The following is an 18,906-nucleotide window of genomic DNA, read 5'->3' on the forward strand; positions in this document are numbered from 1 at the left end:
AAGTGATCATCAGAATGAATTGACCCACAGAGATCTTGGGCAGGGGCAATTGTTGATGGGTCCCTAGGTCAGAAATAGATGGGCAGATCATTAAGGTTCTACTTGATCGATATTACAAACACAACCCTGAGTATAGTTAAAAAACAAAACCAAAAAGAACCCCAACTTGGATTGTGTCACCATGGGAGCCAGAGCCCTCCCCTAACTCTCAGATCTGAGTCAGTTCACAGATCCTGAACTCCTTGAAGGAAGGAGAAGCTGGGTAGCCTTGAGGATGGGCAATTTGGCCAAATTATTAGCAATTTCAAGATCAGTCTTTCTGCATGCCATTCTATAGTGCAGAAAGAAATCATTCTGAGATAGAAGAGACAGTTAAATCAATTTATAACTGATGCAGTATACAAATTTGAACAATATTGACTTTCTTTAACAATCATGATCATTCATTCAGAAGTGGCCCCACATGCAGGTATTAGCATTGACTGCCAATGTGCATCATATGAACTGTCACATGCGGGGGAACAAAGGGAGTTCAGACAGATCTGAAACTTCCTTTCCACAGGCTCTTCTTCAGAAAATCCTGTTTTCTTCTCTCTTTTCATATGGCCACGTGTTTTCTCTTGGTGGTCCCTGTTCCTCCTCGTCATTACAGAATACACAGACCAGTTGAACAATACCTTGATTATGGCTTTGTGATCTCCAGACCACAGATTGGATATTTCTCCCCTTACATTCAGTCAGTCCCCTACTCCTCTCCCACATATGTCCTCTCTAACCCCTCTACTACTCCCTTCAATTAGACCAATGGTCCACAAAGTCTTTTGATCACTTGCCATTAATATCTGTAAAAAACCGAGCATGTATCCCAATATTTGTTTATAAATAAAAGCCATGTGAATATATGATTTATTATGTACATTATGAAACATACACAGAAATAGAATTCAAAAAAGATGAGATAAAGATAAATATTTTCTTCCTCCATTCCAGTGCATTTGGTACATACCCTGGTGTATGTGTGTGTATCTGGCTTTGAAGATACAAGTTTAGGCCATCAAGATCGCTCATCTAGGCAATGACCCCTAATCATCCATTGGAAGAAATCCCAAGTTCTTTAGCACAGCATTAAGTTCCCTCCTGATTTGGCCCACGCCTACCTCATCCCCTACATCCTCCTACATACGTAAAAGTCTATGTTCCAGTTGTTCTCAACGACTTCTTACTCCTTGCTTATTCCGTGCTGCTCTATGCTTCCATGCCTATGCACCTGCTCTTCCTTGTCCCTGAAGTGGACTGTCTCCTCCTGGTGAACCCGTTTATCTTCTCTTTAAAATCTTTCTCTGGCATCATCTTCTTTGTGAATCATTCCTAGCATACACAGAGAGAATTAATTACTCTTTCCTTCTGTACCATGTCCATGTACACACACCATTTTATTGCCCAGATGTCGTATGGTATTGTTTGTATTTACTTTGTTTCTTATACTTGAGTGCAATTGACCTCATACTTGAAATTACAGACAATGTCTTATGTATCTACATATCCTTAGCATGTGGCACAGATGAACAAAGTTGCTTGAGGCTGGGGAATGTCATAGCTTATTCATATTTTTCATTGTAATGCTTTTCTCCAAGTACTGTGCTTCAGACCTTAGAAATGTAAATATTCATTGACTAAATAAGCAGACAGGTGAATGGATGGATAGGTAGATATATAAGTAAATGGATGAATTAAAAGACAAGGGAAAGGTGTAAAAGTTGTTTTAAAATAAGAACAAGAACAGTCATGAAGAAGAGGGAATATGCCTGTTCCATGATGCCCCAGAGGGCAAGACAAAGTTCAAATAATGTAAGTAACAAGGAAGCAGGTTTTACCTCAACCTAAGCTCTAATCATTAGAGCTTCACAAAGGGTGCAGGCTATTTAGAGATAGTAGGCTTCTATCTTTTTTTTTTTTTAAAGAATTATACATTCATTTGATAAGGTTGCCCAGAAAGGATATGGTATGGCTTACAATATACCTACATGATAGGGCCTCTTCAGCCTCTCTGAACTCTTCCCAGTTCCTTCCACTGCAGCCACACTGGCTTTCTTGCTCTTCCTAAAACGTGACAAGCTCACTGCCTCCTCTGGGCCTGAATACCTGATGTCTGGAATGTTCTTCTTCAAGATTTTCTCATGGATATTCCTTTTCATTAGCAGGTCTCTGCTAATTAGCAGGTCTATCCACAGATAGGCTCTTCTGATCACTCCAACTATATAGTCTGTTCCCCACCCCCTAAACACACACACACCCCTCCTTCCCCTTAATTTGCTTAATGTTCTCCACAGAATTTATCCATGTCTGAAATTATAAATTTTGGTTTACTTTCTTATTACCTGTCTTCTCCATTACAGTATAAGCTCCAAGATGAAAGGGATCTTGCCTTTTTTATTCACTGCTGTGTCCTTATACCTAAAAGTTTCTGGCACTATAATAGGTGCCAAAAAAAAAAAGTTTGTGGAATGAGTTAACTTTCTATAATAACCAGCTGTTTATTTTCAGAACTGAATCTTGACAAACCTAGAGAATAGATGGTTTGATTTGGGGGCTCTAATATCCAATTTGATTGAAAATGAATTCCCCTCATCAAGTCCCAAGTATTACTCTGTCCTAAGAACCAGCTTTATAAAGCAGAGAATTGTTGCATGATGGTTCTTGAATGGGCACTGAAAATACTCTGTCAATGCTTAAATATCTCTTTTCCTAAAGTGTGAGTGCTTGAAATTGTACTTTTAAAGATTCATTTTCTTGTATCCTCAAAGAATTTTAAAGTCCCCTAATAAACTGTTGAATTGGAGGCCATAGAGATAACTGGTTTAATTGTTAGATTTTAAACTTAAATAAAAGTACCCTTCTAATAGGAAGTTTTCATCATATCTTGTCTTGGAAAATTTTGGAAGGGGACAAATGTTTTGGGAAGGTAGGTGGGAAAGCACTGACTCAGCTCTGGATAGAGTGGCCTGGCACTTCTTTATCAAGGCCAGCTCATAGAAAATGATATAAAAAATCATTTACACTAAGATGTAAATGACTGACTAAGCCAATCAGTGGCCTATTGTCCTGTCTAGAAGAACTTAAATTTTAGATGCAATTGGACACATGGATAATATATATTTTGAGGGGCAGGGAGTCCTGCCTTGAATGACTGAGATCATATCTTGGAATTCCATTGTCAATCTCTGTTATGAGAAACAGTGTGAGTGCTGTTTTGTAATAAAATGAATGCTTGGCAAATAGCAGGTGCTCAAATTTCGACATTCATTTGGTTTAATGAATAAACAGTGATAAATGGAATGAGTGAAGTTGACTTAAATCAACATGTTGGCTCAGAGGAAGAAGTGATTAAATACAGCTCCAGGGTTCAGGAAAAGCCTTTTGAAGGAGGTGTATCATTCCAAGGAAGATCATTCCAGTCTAGGGTAAGGCATGGGGACTGGAGTATCTATATTTTTAAAAGGTGCCAGGTTGAGTTTGAAATGGGACAGGTTTGAGTATGACAGTTTCAAGCAGATACAACAGCAAGAGTAAGGGCGCAGAGGTAGGGCTGAGTGCAGGTGGATAGGGCTGAGAGGCAGTTGCTGGAAATGAGGCCAGAAAGAAAGGTTTGGGAGATGCCCTAACATCAAAGTACATCATTTTGAGGCAGCTGCAGCCGAATCATTAGTTAAGTGGTTTGCCAAGGATGCACAAAACAGCACTGCAAAAGAGTATGTAGCACCAGGTCTCCAGTGTTGTTTCCACTGTAACAGGTGCTTAGGTAATAGCTAGACCAGGAAAGTCTTGAAATGTCTGAAGGATGAAATTTTTGATAAGAGTCTTAGTCCATAGTAGCTAGATGTCCACTTGTCTTGCAGCACTTGATGCTGAACCTCCTAAACTCTAAGTGATTTTAAAATTTTGTCCTCAACGGAAAAATGTAGGGCATTTCCTCTCTACACCAATTCGCCAACATGAGAGGTAATGGCCTGCTTTGCAAAGTCGTCTAGCATCACGTTGTAGCCGCCTTTTCCAACACTGACCTTCCTTGAAATTCCCCAAGACGACGTCATCCAGCGAGTTCAGGGGGCGGTGCGCCCCTGACCACACCCCCTGCTGCCGGAGCCTCGCCTCTCAGCAGTTTCTCCCCTCCTTTTTTCAGGTGCGTCGTGACGTAAGACGTGGGTCACACAACCTTGGCAACTGGTCCCGGAAGCAAAAAGCCGAGGGGCGGAGAAGAAGGCGGAAAGGAGGGCTTCCGTCCGTGTAGGCCGGCAGGGGGCGGGGCGGGGCCGGGCATGGTAACGGCTCGGAAGCCGAGGGGGCTGGGTCGGGGGGAGGCAGAGGGACCGGTGTCGGCCGCGGCTGCCGCTGCCGCCGCTGCTCCAGTCTGTTCCGTGTGGCCCACGCGGGCCCCGCTGCGGCCATGATGATCCACGGCTTCCAGAGCAGCCACCAGGACTTCTCCTTCGGGCCCTGGAAGCTGACGGCGTCCAAGACCCACATCATGAAATCAGCGGATGTGGAGAAGTGAGGCTCCGGGGCTGGGATTCGGACGCGAGCCGGGGAGCTGGGCCTGGGTGGGAGGCAGGGCGAGCTCGGCGGAGCCCCAGCCCTTCTCTGGGGGGCGGAGGCTCGGGTCCCTCCGGACGGGACCTTTGAATTGACAACACCAGGAAATATTCTTTTCGCCACCTCCTGTCCTTCGGTTCGGGCCGCCAGGCGCTGCCTTCGTGAAATTGTCACTCGCCTGGGTTTGAGCAGAGCATGATTGTTACAGTGGACTTTCCCCTCCCGTAGGTCTCTACCTGCCGCAGCCTGCGCCCCCTTTAGACTATTTCTTTCTGGGTGGCTATGACCTGTTTTCTTAGGGGTTAATAACGGGGATGATATATATGCTTGGTTTTTAGCATGTCAGGTGCCGTGCCAGGCACGTGAGATACAGAAGATGAAAGACAGCCTCTGCCTCGAGGAATTCACAGTCTTGTGAGAGAGACAGACAATTATAATACAGTGTGAATTGATATAGGTGTATATGCAGGGTTATTTGAGATTGTTTAAGGGAACAAGGCATCCGGGAAATTGGGATGCCTGAACTGAATCTTGATAAAGTCGGTGGGATGGGGTGGGGCTGGGGGCATGTGTAAAGCCGAAAGGCCAGGGAGAGTGACAGCTGTGATGCGTTTGTGATGCCTGAACTGAATCTTGACGAAATCGAGGTGGGGGCGGGGTCCGGGGGCACGTGGCAAGCCGGTGGGTCAGAGAGAGTGGGAGCCATGAAGAACTGTTTCTGTGTGATTGGCGTGTGAGGTATCAGAGGGGGAGTACTGCAGTGAGAAGCCAGAGGCAGGTAGGCCCCTGGGCAGTGGAGATACCACTGAGAGAACTTTTATGCCAGGCTCAGGAGTTTTGAATTTTATCTAACTACCACCGGGTGCCATTTTACACAAAGGATCGACATTATCAGATGTATACTCTGAAAGATTTCTCTGGAGGTGATGTGGAGGATGGATTGGTGGGCTGCAGGACTGGGTAAGGAAACCAGTTAGAAGGGAGAGAGGAGAGGTTTTAGAAGATTAAGTCCCTGGATTTGATGGCCACTTGATAGGAGGAAGGAAAAAGGAGGAATCCATACCCTTGGCAAGATTTCATTGCCATTGGGCAAGGTGAGAAACCCAGGAGGAGGAGCAGATTGGGGGCAGGTTTTGGACAGAGGATGAGTTTAGTTTTGTTGAAATATGAGTTGTGCGTAGGTTATAAAGTGGAGGTGTCTTAGGCGTTTATTTTGGAGCTTAAAAAAGATGACTTGTCCATGGATTTAGGTTTGGGAATCATCAGCTTATAGTTGATACCTGGAGCCTTGGGAGTGAATTAAGATCATCTAGAAGTTATCCAGAAGAAAAGGAAAAGGTCATGAGATGGAACCCTAGGGAGCGCCGACATTTTAAGATTTAGGCAGAGGGAAGTGACCAGGGAAGAGAGGAGAGTCATGAAAGGATGTTTAGCTTCCTAATTGAAAAAAAAAAAAAAAAAAAAAAACATTCTTGCAGAGTCACTAAGAAAAATTGAGAAAATACAGAAAAGAAAGGGAAAAAATTCCCTTCATCCCACCACAGACTGAGTTACTCTCTGAGTTTTCCTCTCCATATAACTTTCTCTGTTACATATTGCACCATATATATAATTGTGCTATGTAAAGCAGTCAGCTTCAAATTGTGGTTACCCATATAATTTACTTACAGACTCCCTAAGAGGTGCTGGATGCATGGAGAGTTCTAAGGGAATCAAATTCCCGATCTTTAATCTCCTTGTTTATTATTTCTGAAACAGCTCTGCCTGAGTATACTTAGTCCTTTTTCCTTATGATGAAAGAAAGGCTTATATGCTCCCATCCTAAATTTTTCTGTGATGCCTTGCCCTAGGGTATAGAAACCTCTTGGGTGCTATATAAATGAATTAGGGGAAATTTTGGATTAACGAAACTTCCTCTAATGAATTAAGGCATCTTAATCCCATAGAGGCTTCCTGTCTTCCTTGCCTTATAAATGGTCCTACCTATTTGTTAATGGTGAAGCTTGACATTAGAAATGGGGTTAAGATACTCTGTGTTTGGCCTGTGTTTAAGATACTCGGAATTTAGGACATTTGAAGAAGTGTAAGTTAGTGGCAGTGATTCTTTTACATATATGACTGGAATATTTCATAGGACTACCAGATTTTTCCAGATATGTTGGGAAAAATCCAAAGAATCACATCTTATATTAGTTCATATTTGGTATGCATTATCCAGTAAAGTGGTTAGAACTTTACTACTTGACTGGTTTATTTTACTTAGCATAATGTCCTCAGGTTTCATCCATGTTGTCACAAATTGCAGAATTTCTTTCTTTTTAAAGGCTGCATAGTATTCCATTGTATGTATAAAACACATTTTCTTTTCTTATTTCTTTGCTTTTTGTTTCTTTTTTTTAAACCACATTTTATTTACCCATTCATATGTCTATGGACATTTGCATGGGAGTGTTGATCTCTCTAGTATTTAATATTTTCTACTTCCTAATAACAAAAGAATAAATTTCACTTAAATTTATGATGAAAAATTAATGTTATTAGCTATCATACTAAAGATGTGCAACTTAAAAGGTTAGATTACTGATATGTGCACATATACATAAACACAGAGATAAAATAAACACACAGTGTGCCTGTTTTTTTCTTTACTATTGTATCATAAGCATTTTTCTCCATTATTATATTCTCCCTTTAAGTATTTTTAATGATTCCATAATATTTCATCATATGGATATACTATAGTTTACATAACCATTTATTTCTTTATAATTAGAGTATTTCTTTTTCTATTAAAAATAAGATGATTATGAGTATTAATGTGTATAATTTTTTTTTCCTGCATTGGGGATTATTTCTATATTACAGATTTCCCAAAGCTGATATTTTGGGTCAAAGAATATAAATTTGATTAAGTTCTTGGTACTTTTTTCTTAATTTTTGCCCCAGGGTGGAATGTAAATTGATGCAGTTCTTCTGAAAATCAAGTGAGCAAGTGCTTGTTTCCCTCACTGGGTGCTTTTGCTTTTTTTTAAAGCTTGCAACAAGTTGAGAATTTTACTGGCGAAGGTGTTTTCCTACAAGAAACAGGATCTTTAATTGCTATCTTTTCTTCATAGCCAAAATTAATATAATTGTTGTGTAAGAACAAAAAGTTCACCAGAGATCAGAAGCTTATGGAAACATGGGACTGTGGTGCATTAAGTCCTCTCCTGGGCAGTCATGGTGGAATTAGAACCCACCTTTATTCTTGAAAGTGGTGGGGCTTTGATGATCCAGGAATGAAGTAGATGTTTATAATAAGAATCAATATTTTTTCCATTTAAGGCTTAAGTATTTTAATTTGTTTATGCAGGGGTTTTTGCTTGTTTGTTTTTAATATATATACAAGATTTGATTGGTGTGTCTGATTGGAAATAGATTTAAAGCAATTGGAAAGAGAGTAATTGTGGTCTTGGGATATGCATAGATCCTTTGTTAGTTTTATGTAAGAATATATTCTTTAATATAGCATTATTTTACTTTACCTAACAAGTATAACTATGTAGCTGTTCAAAAATCCAGAAGTCTTAAGAAAAGAAAAAAGAAAAGAAAGCCTTCTGTTCTGCTAAAGTAGCTATCATAGAACACTTGCACTAAAATTCTGTGCTTTGTTCAGGATCCCTTAGAACTTCATTCAAAGCATATTTACACTTTTGACTATTGCATACTGTATGATTATAACCATATTGGAAATGTAAGGAAGGAAAAGAGTTCCATATAGTCACTTTGCCCTAATAAATGAATTGTTAGCATATTTCATGTTCTCTTTTTATTCATTATGCAATTTTAAGGAGTGTGATTGTTTGCTTTTCTATCCTTTGATAGATAAGAAACCAAATAAAAAGGGATGAGGGTGCTTCAGGGGCAGATACCTACATTCTAGAGCAGCTAGAGGTATACACACTCAATTGAACTTGAGGACATTATCTTACAGGATTGTTAAATATGATGATCTCTGGTCAGCAAGAAAAGGTAAAATAACATTTTATATGTTTTGTTTAAAAACAAAGAGAAGTGTACAATACATTTTGAAAATTTTCCAAAATCAATAAACAGAAAAAAATTGGTACATAAGATAACTGGAAAATCACTTCCATGGAACCTCTGTGTTAGTTGTGCTTTCAGGTTGCAAGGAACAGAGACTCCCGTCCACCCCCCCACCCCCGTGTTGCCTCAGGTGATGAGAATTTAATAATACATGAGGAAATAATTAAACACAGGAATTAGCTCAGAAAATGAACAGCAGTTCTTGTGGCCCCAACTACAGATGTATCTAATCTTCTTGTTACCCTTATTTCTCAGTCTCTACTTGGCTCTATCAGCTTCTCTTGATATTACTTAGAAATGTCACTCTCCCCTCTTCTCTACCTCATGGTTCTGTGTCATGCCATGTCTCTTGGTCTGTGCTTCATTTAACTGTCATTCAGACTTATAAAAAGAGGGATCAGAGTAAGTTTAATTGGCCGTTATTCAATTCAGCATGAGTGTATCGGGCAGAGTTCTCAGGCTAAAATTCAGGGGTTCCTGCCAGCCCATAGATAATTGCCTTTGGTTGAGAAGCCAAACTTTCATCCCTAAGTTGAAAGTCCCGGTTGTAACTCAGGTGTTGGGGTCATAAGGCATGGTAACCTATACATTGACCCACTTTTTTCAGAAGTAACAAGTAGCCACTTAAAAGTCTTTATAACAGGGGTCACAGACTCAGCTTTTAAAGGGCCAAGGAGACTGGTGAACCAGAGAGCCCATGCCCCACGTGAAGGGGGCAACCGCCACTCAGCTCCAGCCAGTTGGTGTCACGTGCAAATACAGGTCCAATGTCGCCAAGTCTTTTTTTTTTTTTAAGAGAAACTAGAAGTCCAGATTTCTCAAAAATCTCTCAATTTTTATTGGCACCTCAATAATTTTGCCAGTTATTTCAAATATTAAAAAATATATTGTGTAGGCTAATCAAAACACATCTGTGGGTTAATAATTTGTGATCCTGGTCTTATAGTATGTCTAATATAACTTTCTTATGTAATGAGGCTAGCTAGATGAGGTCCAAGTCTTTATAAAGCAGTCTAATATAATGGAAATAGGCCTGGTGTTACCACTTAACTGGCTCTGTGATTTGAGTTAGCTGCTTAAACTCTCTGAGCCTTTCTTAGCTCACAGGGTAGTTTTGAGGCTCAAATTCAACTGTCTCAGATGTGATCTGTGATCATGCTACCTAAAACAGTGCCTCCCCCATCACCTTGCTTTAATTTTTATATATCACTTGTTACTAGCTGACATTATATTGTGTATTTATTTGTATTTGTTTATTATCTGTCTTATTTAGCCCACTACCTAATACAGTGCCAAAAAGATATACACAGAGAGAATGGATGATGAAACCATTTATAGACTTTACAAATATATCATTTTATTAAATCATGTATTATTTAACTCATTTAGGAGTAGCAGGTATTCTGTGGGGATCAAAAGGAAGCAAAAGTGCCAACAGTGATATAAAATAATCCTGCTGACTTTTGGTTATACATAGGTTAGCTGATGAATTGCATATGCCATCTCTCCCTGAAATGATGTTTGGAGACAATGTTTTAAGAATCCAGCATGGCTCTGGCTTTGGGATTGAGTTCAATGCTACAGATGCATTAAGATGTGTGAACAACTACCAAGGAATGCTTAAAGTAGCCTGTGCTGAAGAGTGGCAGGAAAGCAGGTGAGAATCTGGGTAGTTATGGGTTAAACAAAAAAGAAAAGAGTTGAAAAAATATTCAGTTGTGATATGTGTATTTTATTAGAATAGCTAGCACTATTATTAAATCTGATAGTTGAATCATTCTAGAGTTCATTTTTCTCATCCATAAAATGGAGATTAATTACCCCACTCTTGAATACTTCTTGAACTAAATTGAATTACAATTGAGCTGAGCTATGTAGGGTTTACTTTTTTGAGCTTTCAGTGTTCTTTAGTGAAGAGGCATTACACTGTGTACTTTAATGTTCCTATTTTTGAAGAACAATGTTTACTTAGGATTTGCGTTGAAAATTTGAGGAGCATTGAAATTAAGAAAAATGTATTTTCTTTCATAATCAAATCAGCAGTTATTTACTTTGTGCCTATTATGTACTAGGTTCTTTGAAAAAAGTATAAGCCTTTAAACCATGTCCTCAGGCAGTGTACAGATTAATTGGAGAGACTACATTATCAGTGCATGACAAGTTAAATAACAATAAATGTGCAGAAAAACGAAGACGGATCTTGTGTTAGTGAATTATGACAAGTCTATGTATTTAGTAGGATATTATATATTACCTGTCGAATGTGATTTGGTGTGATATATGAATACAGATGATCTATGCTCTGCATCGCTGACTGATCCTCTCACTTTGGTATTTGAGGACGGAGGGTGAGCACTCTAAGGAGGTTGTGAAACCGTATGATTGGACCTATACAACCGATTATAAGGGGACGCTACTTGGAGAATCACTTAAGCTAAAGGTAAGTCTTAGTTTTTGCTTTTATGAGTCGTTGATTGCCTTGGACAGTTTCAGTGTTAGAACTTTCTGGTAATGGGTTATTTTATGCTGCTACTTTACTTTCTATTGTGCGAGGCTTCAGAACCTAATGTAAAGGGATTTTGCTTGTTGATTATCAGCACAAAATAAAAGAAAGCCATAGTGGAACAATTTTTGCTAAAAATGTGGTTGGTAGCAATGGCAGACTGCCTTAATGTTATCATTATCGCTATCAGGAAGCATTAGAATGTATCTGTTCTTGGTGTAATGTATTAGGTGATTTAGGCAGAACCTGCTAGCTAGTAGCTTACAGTTTTACAGATGAACAGATATGTGGGCAGATAGAAATTTTGGTCAGACAGCTTGGATTATTGTTCTGCCTACACTATGTGTGAACCTGGTGTGACTTCAGGCAAGTTATTTAATCTGTCTGGTTCTGTTTTATCAGTAAATTGGATAAACAGAAATATCTACCTCACAGCAGATATAAGATAATCTACGGGAAAGTTCTCAATGAATTCTAAGTCTCTGTATTAATGTTAAGTTGCATCTGTGTAAGCCCTGCTTAAGAAGAGATTCACTTCGTGGTAAAGACACCAGGAAGGTGGAATTGATAGGCCTCATATTGGGAGCTTAGCTACATAGAGCCATGGATACTGCAGGGAACAGACAAAAAAATCCTTCCATTACAGTCTAATAGGGGAGGAAGGTTTTTCTAGTCCATTAATACTTCATAGATTAATTTTCTCTCTTTTCACTCCTGATTGAAAAACTTTGCAAAGTGTGTAGGCCTTTCGATATTTCATTGCAAGGAGTGAGGAAACGAGAGCTTGTTTTAACCCAATGCAATAACGATGATGACTTACTTTGTGGGCTGACTTACAGAAGCCTCCTGGAGGCTATGAAGTAGCATTAGCTGTGATCGAGGAGCAAGATCCACGGCAGTAGAGACAGGGAGTGTGAGAGTAGTAGGGGGTGAAAGGCGTGTGCTCAGTACCCTTTATTGGCACTTCAGCCTGTCATGTAATTTGTTCTAAGGTGTTGCTGACAAATGTCAATGTGATCAACCACTCACTAGTGGTAAGGAGCTCTGGGTTTGGCAAACCTGAGTTCAAATCCCAGCACCATCACTTAACAGCTTGGAAAAGCAATTTAATCTTTGCTAAGCCTTAGTTCTCACTTTGGTAAACTAGGGATAATATCAGTTGTGAGGTAGTAAATAAGATAACATGTATTAAGTGTTTATGGCACAGTGTCTGTTAACACAATAAGATCTTAATAAATGGCAGCTGCTATTATTATGATAATATCGTATCTCAAATGTCAAGACAACTAAGTTAATATTATTGAAATACCAAGAGTAAAAGTAGCTATATTGTCTAAATAGTATTTACCCTTGCTTTATGGTCTAAACAGAGTTGATGAATGTGTTCCTTTATTGCCTTAAAAAATAGAGTGACTATTTTCCAGGTAAAATTGTTAGGACTTTGTTGCTTAATTCTCAAAATAGTCTTGTAGGATAGGCATTTTTATCCTTATTTTGTAGACGAAGAAATGGGTTCAAGATCTCAAAGTATGTGTCTCTTAGTAACATAACACCGATGATAGAGCTTCTTGTTAAGCACATTTGTTATATGTGGAAGATCACTTTCATAGGAACATTTTTTACTTTTAACTTTGTTTTAATACCTAAAGATTTTTTGGCCTGTAATATTATTTGAGATTTTAAATTATTTAATCCTTCAGCTCTTCCTTAAAACACTATTCAGAAGCCCTGGTATGTATAGGAAGTGTATGCCTGTGTGGGAGAAGGTATTTTATGTGTACAGTAAGAATATCAGAGAATGAGGCATTAGAATGAAGCCTTTCCTTTGCCCGTAAATTCTTGGTTTTTAGTTGCTGGGGCCTGTTGGGGTGTGTGTGTGTGTGTGTGTGTGTGTGTGTGTGTGTGTTTGATGTTTTCTCACTCTTTAGGTAGTTTAACCTATTACTCTGGGTTGTAGCATGGTGTAAGAGGAGAGGGCCAGTCACAGAGTTGTACTGACCTGGCTGGATTCATATCCAGCCTTGTCATTTGTTGTCTGGGCTACCATAGGCACTTCTCTCAGATTATGGTATGAGAATGTTATGAGAAAACAGGTCAAATGCCTAATATGTACCTGGCCTATAGTAACCTATCAACGTTTGGCTGTTTTCTTCTTTCTTATTAAGTAAATAAATTGAATATGCAGGAAAATATAAGTAGAAGACTGCCTCTTCTATTGATACTGCTTTTTAGGAATAAAACATGCTTAGTGTTCATGCATTTAAAAAAGCTTTTTTTTTTTAAAGCACATTGGAACATTTGCCTAACTTAGTGTGATTCAGTATCTTGAGCTTTCTTTTTTCCTTTTTTTTTCATTGTGGTAAAAAAATACGTAACAAAATCTACTATCTTAGTTATTTCTAAGTGTATTAAACACTGTTAAGTATATTCATGTTGTTGTGCAACTAATCTCCAGAACTTCTTCCTCTTGAAAAACTGAAACTCTATACCTATTGAACAGCAACTCCCCATTTCTTCCTTCTCCCAGCACCTGGCAGTCACCTTTCTACTTTCTGTGAACGTGACTATTCTAGATGCCTCATATAAGTGGAATCATACATTATTTGTCTTTTTGTGACTGGCTTATATCACTTAGCATAATGTCCTCAGGGTTTATCCATGTTGTGGCATGTGTCAGACTTCCCATCCTTTTTAGGGCTGAGTAATATTCCATTGTATGTATATACCACATTTTGTTTTTCCATTCATTTGTCAGTGAGCATTTGGGTTGCTTCTGCCTCTTGGCTATTGTGAATAGTGCTGCTATGAACATAGGTGTGCAAATCTCTCTTCAAAATTCTGCTTTCATTTTTTGGGGGGTATATACCCAGAAGTGGAATTGCTGGATCATATGGTAATTCTATTTTTAATTTTTGGAGGAACCCCTGTACTATATTCCATAGCGGCTGTACCATTTTACATTCCCACCAGCAGTGTATGAGAGGTTTTGATTTGCATTTCCTTAATGACTAGTGATGTTGAACATCACTATGCTTGTTGGCCATTTGTATATCATCTTTAATATCTTGAACTTTTAAAAATAACTTTAGGGCAGGAATGTGCTGACATAAACATTGGAAATGAACGGAGTTAATAAGACAAAAGGCAAAAAGAACTACATGTGAGTACTGTATGCTTGTTGATAGTTGTTTTCCTCAGAGGTATGGGTTAACAATTCTGGTACTGTTTTAGTTTTGCAAGATGAAAAAGTTTTAGAGATCCATCTTACAACAATGTGAATATAATTTACACTACTGAACTGTACACTTAAATATGGTTAAGATGGTAGATTTCTTGTTATGCCTTTTTTTTTTTTGCCAGCAATTAGAAAAAAAGTTAAACATGATTGCCATGTAACCGAGCAATTCCACTCCTAGGTATACACTCAAGAGAATTGAAAACTATATATCCACCTAAAAACCTGTACATGAATATGCATAGCTGCATTACTCATAATAGCTAAAATGTGAAATCCACCCAGATGTTCATCGGTGGATAAACAGAACTGGTATATCTAGACAGTGGAATATTATTTAGTCCTGAAAAAGGAATGAAACACTGATACATGCTACCACCTTGGAAACATTATGCTAAGTGAAAGAAGCCAGACACAAGGGTACATGTATATGATTCCAGAATGATTTGCTGAAAAAACAAATCTATAGAAACAGAAATTAGAGTATTGGCTTCCAGGGGCTGGGGGACGTGGGGAATGGAGAGTGACTGCTAATGGGTATGGCGGTTTCTTTTTGGGGTGATGATATGTTCTGGATTAGATAATAGTGGTGACTGCACAGTCTTGTGAATATACTAAAAACCACTGAATTGTACACTTTAAAAGAGTAAATTGTATAGTATGGGAGTTATAGCTCCATTTTTTTAAAAAAGAAAAATCATTGTAAAGCATAGCAATTTCACTGTATGTTCCTAATGGGATGTACACACACACACTACTTTCAGCAGATTTTAAAAAGGGAATTTAACATAGGGTTCTTAGCATTTGCTGTTAATTAACTTTATATGATAAATTTAAAAGTATTTATGTCAAGTAATTTCCTTATTATAAGCCTCCATCTGATGTGAGGGAGGTTCCACTTGAAAGATGTGACCAGGACTTATTTTCCTTGTAATGTATCAAGAATATTTGTAGTGCTCCATATGCTTTTTAAGCTTTTTAAAAATTGTGGAATAACTTAGAAAAGTCCATAAAACATGAAGGTAGAGTTTAATGAATTGTAAAATGTAACCACCCAGGAAAAGAAATAGAACATTGTGAACACCCACAAGCAGGACCCTTCCCGATCATAGTTCTTTTAAAAAAAATATTTCCTAGTATCTTTTGAAATTTTCAACCTTAGCTTTTATTTCCTTGAAACTAGTGTGCATTGTTGTTTTACAGCTTGGGCCTCATATTTTCAACATCTAGAGTCCCCAGTGCCTTTTATTGTCTTGTTATTTCTGTTGGTTCCGATTTATGGTGTCTAGACTCCTAATATGCCTTCTTATTTTTCTTTGAATCCTGTTTTCCCTCCACAGAGGATTTTTGTTTATTTCTGGTGGGCAGCTGAGGGCATTCATAGTCAAGGGCATAGGTTTGCAAACTGTTTCTGTGAAGGACCGGATAGTAAGTATTGCAGGCTTTGAGGACCATAGAGTTTATGTTGCAGTTACTCAGCTGTGCTGCTGTAGTCGAAAGCAGACATAGACAATATGCAAATGAATGGGTATAGCTGTTTCTCAGTAAAATTTTTTTTATTTATGGACATGGAAATTTGAATTTCATATAATTTTTATGTGACATGAAATATTCTTAAGAAAAAATTTCCCCCAGTCATTTGAAAAATGTAAAAAGGATTCTCAGCTTGCAGTTCATAGAAAAATAGGTGGCAGGACACATTGGCCTGGAAGTCTTAGTTTGCTAACCTCTGGTATGGGGCCGGAGTTTGAGGTTTACTGGGCGTGTTATATAAGAAGCTGTGCAACCAGTGTAGCACTTTGAGATGTCATCCCAAAACTGGGAGCAGGGCAAGGAATTCTCCAAGGCCTCTGCCCTTAGTGAATACTGAGCAGTTATGGCGCCAGCAGAGCTCAGCCTCTCCTCTGTCCAGTCATTGCTGATGCCTCAAGGCCAAAGCCGGAAAACTGTAGGCTCACTTTCACTTTTCTGGGCTCCAGTCCTCTTCCAGATATCAGCCTAGTCATTCTTTAGTGCCTTGTCCGTATAATGCTTTTAAGAACTGTTTGTTTTTTCATCCAGCTTTTTAAATTGTCTTCAGCAAGAGGGTTTGTCCAGGTTACTTATTTTGACAATACCAGAAGCCAAAAATGTTCCATATGTCTTAAGTGTAGCTGTTTTACCTTTTCTTTTCAGATGCTTGAGTTCAGAGAGGAGATAAGTGGAGTTGAGGAAGAGAAAAGGCAGATAAATACAAAGTTTTAGACATATTTGTCCTTATGAATGAAGAAGATAGTATATAGATAAGTTAAATATATTGAATTTCCCTAATCCATGTGTTATCTAATTATTTTTTGTCTTTCTCTTTCAAACATTTTATAAGAACAAGTAAATGGCAAAACTGATGGATTCATGTTCACCAGTCACTTACTGAAGGCATATGTGAAATATTAGTGATGTAGCCATTTACTAATGAGAAAATTCATGTAATGATTAATTTTTTGGAAGTCAGATGTATCTATAAGGAGGATTTTCAGATGTGTTCCTTTGAACTAAAATTAATTAAAAAGTAAGGAATTTAGAAGTTGTGTTTATTTAATAGTAACTAAAGTTTTATGCTCTTAGGGAATCCTAGAGGCACCAACGTTGGTCTTAAATAGATCACAAACATGCAAGTGATGCAAGGGACTGATTATATGCTGCCCTATCCCTATCCCTCACGTTCCTTCCCCACTCCGAATTTCACCTTCACGTGTGGTCTCATGTCTGATCTAGACACATATTGGCATAAAATTGCAGAGGGCTAAAATGTTATCTGTAGGTAAACATGGAAGAACTATGGACATTTTTTTCACCTCTTGGGAATCGCATACAAACTGCTAGTTTCTTTCATAACAACCTTTTCCCCCTCTGCATCACTTAATACTCCCTAAGATCATTTTCCCACAAAATCTATGTAATCTCTTGGACATCCGTATCATATTTTTCTAATTCTTGTCCAGTTTTCTGAAACTACTATTCATTTCTTAATTCTATCCATGAGTCAAACAAATGACCTAGTCATAGCTACTAAGTAAAGTAAAATAATAGCTACCGTTTACTGAATTCTTATGGTTTGACAAGCATTGTTGTGTTTATTTATGATACAACTATGTCAAAGAATTGAAAAGCTGAACATTTTGTAGTGAAATTGAATGTAAAAGAATGGTATCACAAATCACACTTTCATGTTACTATTAGGAGACACTTGGATTTAGTGAGCTACTGATGTGACCTGCCTTGAGATTGTTGGTGCTTTTGTTGGGTTATGTATGTTTGTGTCGGGGCTGCAAAATAATACTTTGAAAAAATAGCCAGTATCCTCTAATGCCCTTTGGAATGCTAGGAGTTTCCCTTATAATTTCTCTGCAAGTTCTTATTTACCTCAATATTTAAAACACCTTTGTTTGTAGATTTGGGGATCTAAAATATATAACATCATTCCAATGGGAAAAAAATTTTTTAAGTTCCAAATAAATGTCATAAAAGTAGACTTTTACGGCACAAAACTGCTTTGAACTTCTGTGATAGTAGTAGTTCATCACATTGACTAATTTTCAGATGGTTAATTTTCTCATGGTCACAATAGAGCACTTGATTTTAATGTGTTCTATTTAATGATTTTCATATGAAAGACGATGAATTTTGACTCTCTGTTGTGAAGCTATAGTATCAGACATCTTAGGTTTTTCAGGGACAAGGCATATATCTCGTTTTTTGTGTCTACTGATAACACCCAAATTTAGAACCGGGTGCTCTGGCTATGCAGAAAATACTGGTAGGAAAACTGTCAAATTTTTTTTTTATGTGCCCCTTCTTATATTTTTTCTTTTAGGTTGTACCTACAACAGATCATATAGATACAGAGAAATTGAAAGCCAGAGAACAGATTAAGTTTTTTGAAGAAGTTCTCCTGTTTGAGGATGAACTTCATGATCATGGAGTTTCAAGCCTGAGTGTGAAAATTGTGAGTATTGTGAATGTGTTTAAAATTAACTTCTTCCATTTTTACCATTGGTCAGAAATACAAGACTAACTTGAAATCATACCATCTTAACGTGATGTCATGTAAAGTTTCACTTGGGTCTAGAATACATCTTATTAATATCCATCATAAAATTCACAAAATCTTACATATTTTATATATTGTATTCTGTGTATTTTGTATATTGTTAAGACTTCAGCAAATCATTTTTTTGTAGACCTGTCTGGCTACTTTGCTGTTTGTTTATTACTTAATTTAAATGAAAACTGTGGCTCAATTTTCACATTTCTGAATTAAAAATGATAATTGAAAGGATCTGCAGACAGCACAGTGGATGTCATTTTATTTTATTTTTATTGATTTATTTTTTAAATTATTTTATTTTTTTAATCTTTGGCTGCGTTGGGTCTTTGTTGCTGAACGCAGGCTTTCTCTAGTTGCGGCGAGCAGGGGCTACTCTTCATTGGGGTGCGTGGGCTTCTCATTGCG

At 38.0% G+C, this 18,906-nt stretch overlaps 1 protein-coding gene across 3 annotated transcripts in view; it reads left to right on the forward strand.

Annotated features, from left to right (window-relative positions):
- Window positions 1–4,306: 4,306 nt before the first annotated feature.
- TIPRL (TOR signaling pathway regulator) overlaps window positions 4,307–18,906 on the forward strand; it is a 34,984-nt gene continuing 20,384 nt past the window's right edge. Inside the window, exons 1-4 of one of the 3 annotated variants that reach the window (XM_036826737.1) lie at window positions 4,307–4,548; window positions 10,154–10,333; window positions 11,017–11,116; window positions 18,268–18,399. In XM_036826737.1, the coding sequence (XP_036682632.1) occupies window positions 4,445–4,548; window positions 10,154–10,333; window positions 11,017–11,116; window positions 18,268–18,399 (516 nt within the window). In that variant the 5' untranslated portion in view covers window positions 4,307–4,444. Of the gene's footprint in view, window positions 4,549–8,509; window positions 8,602–10,153; window positions 10,334–11,016; window positions 11,117–18,267; window positions 18,400–18,906 lie in introns of those variants that run through there. The other 2 variants (XM_036826746.1, XM_036826754.1) reach the window with 2 other exon arrangements.

This window comes from Balaenoptera musculus, chromosome 1 (assembly GCF_009873245.2).
Source record: "Balaenoptera musculus isolate JJ_BM4_2016_0621 chromosome 1, mBalMus1.pri.v3, whole genome shotgun sequence".
NCBI lineage: Eukaryota > Metazoa > Chordata > Mammalia > Artiodactyla > Balaenopteridae > Balaenoptera > Balaenoptera musculus.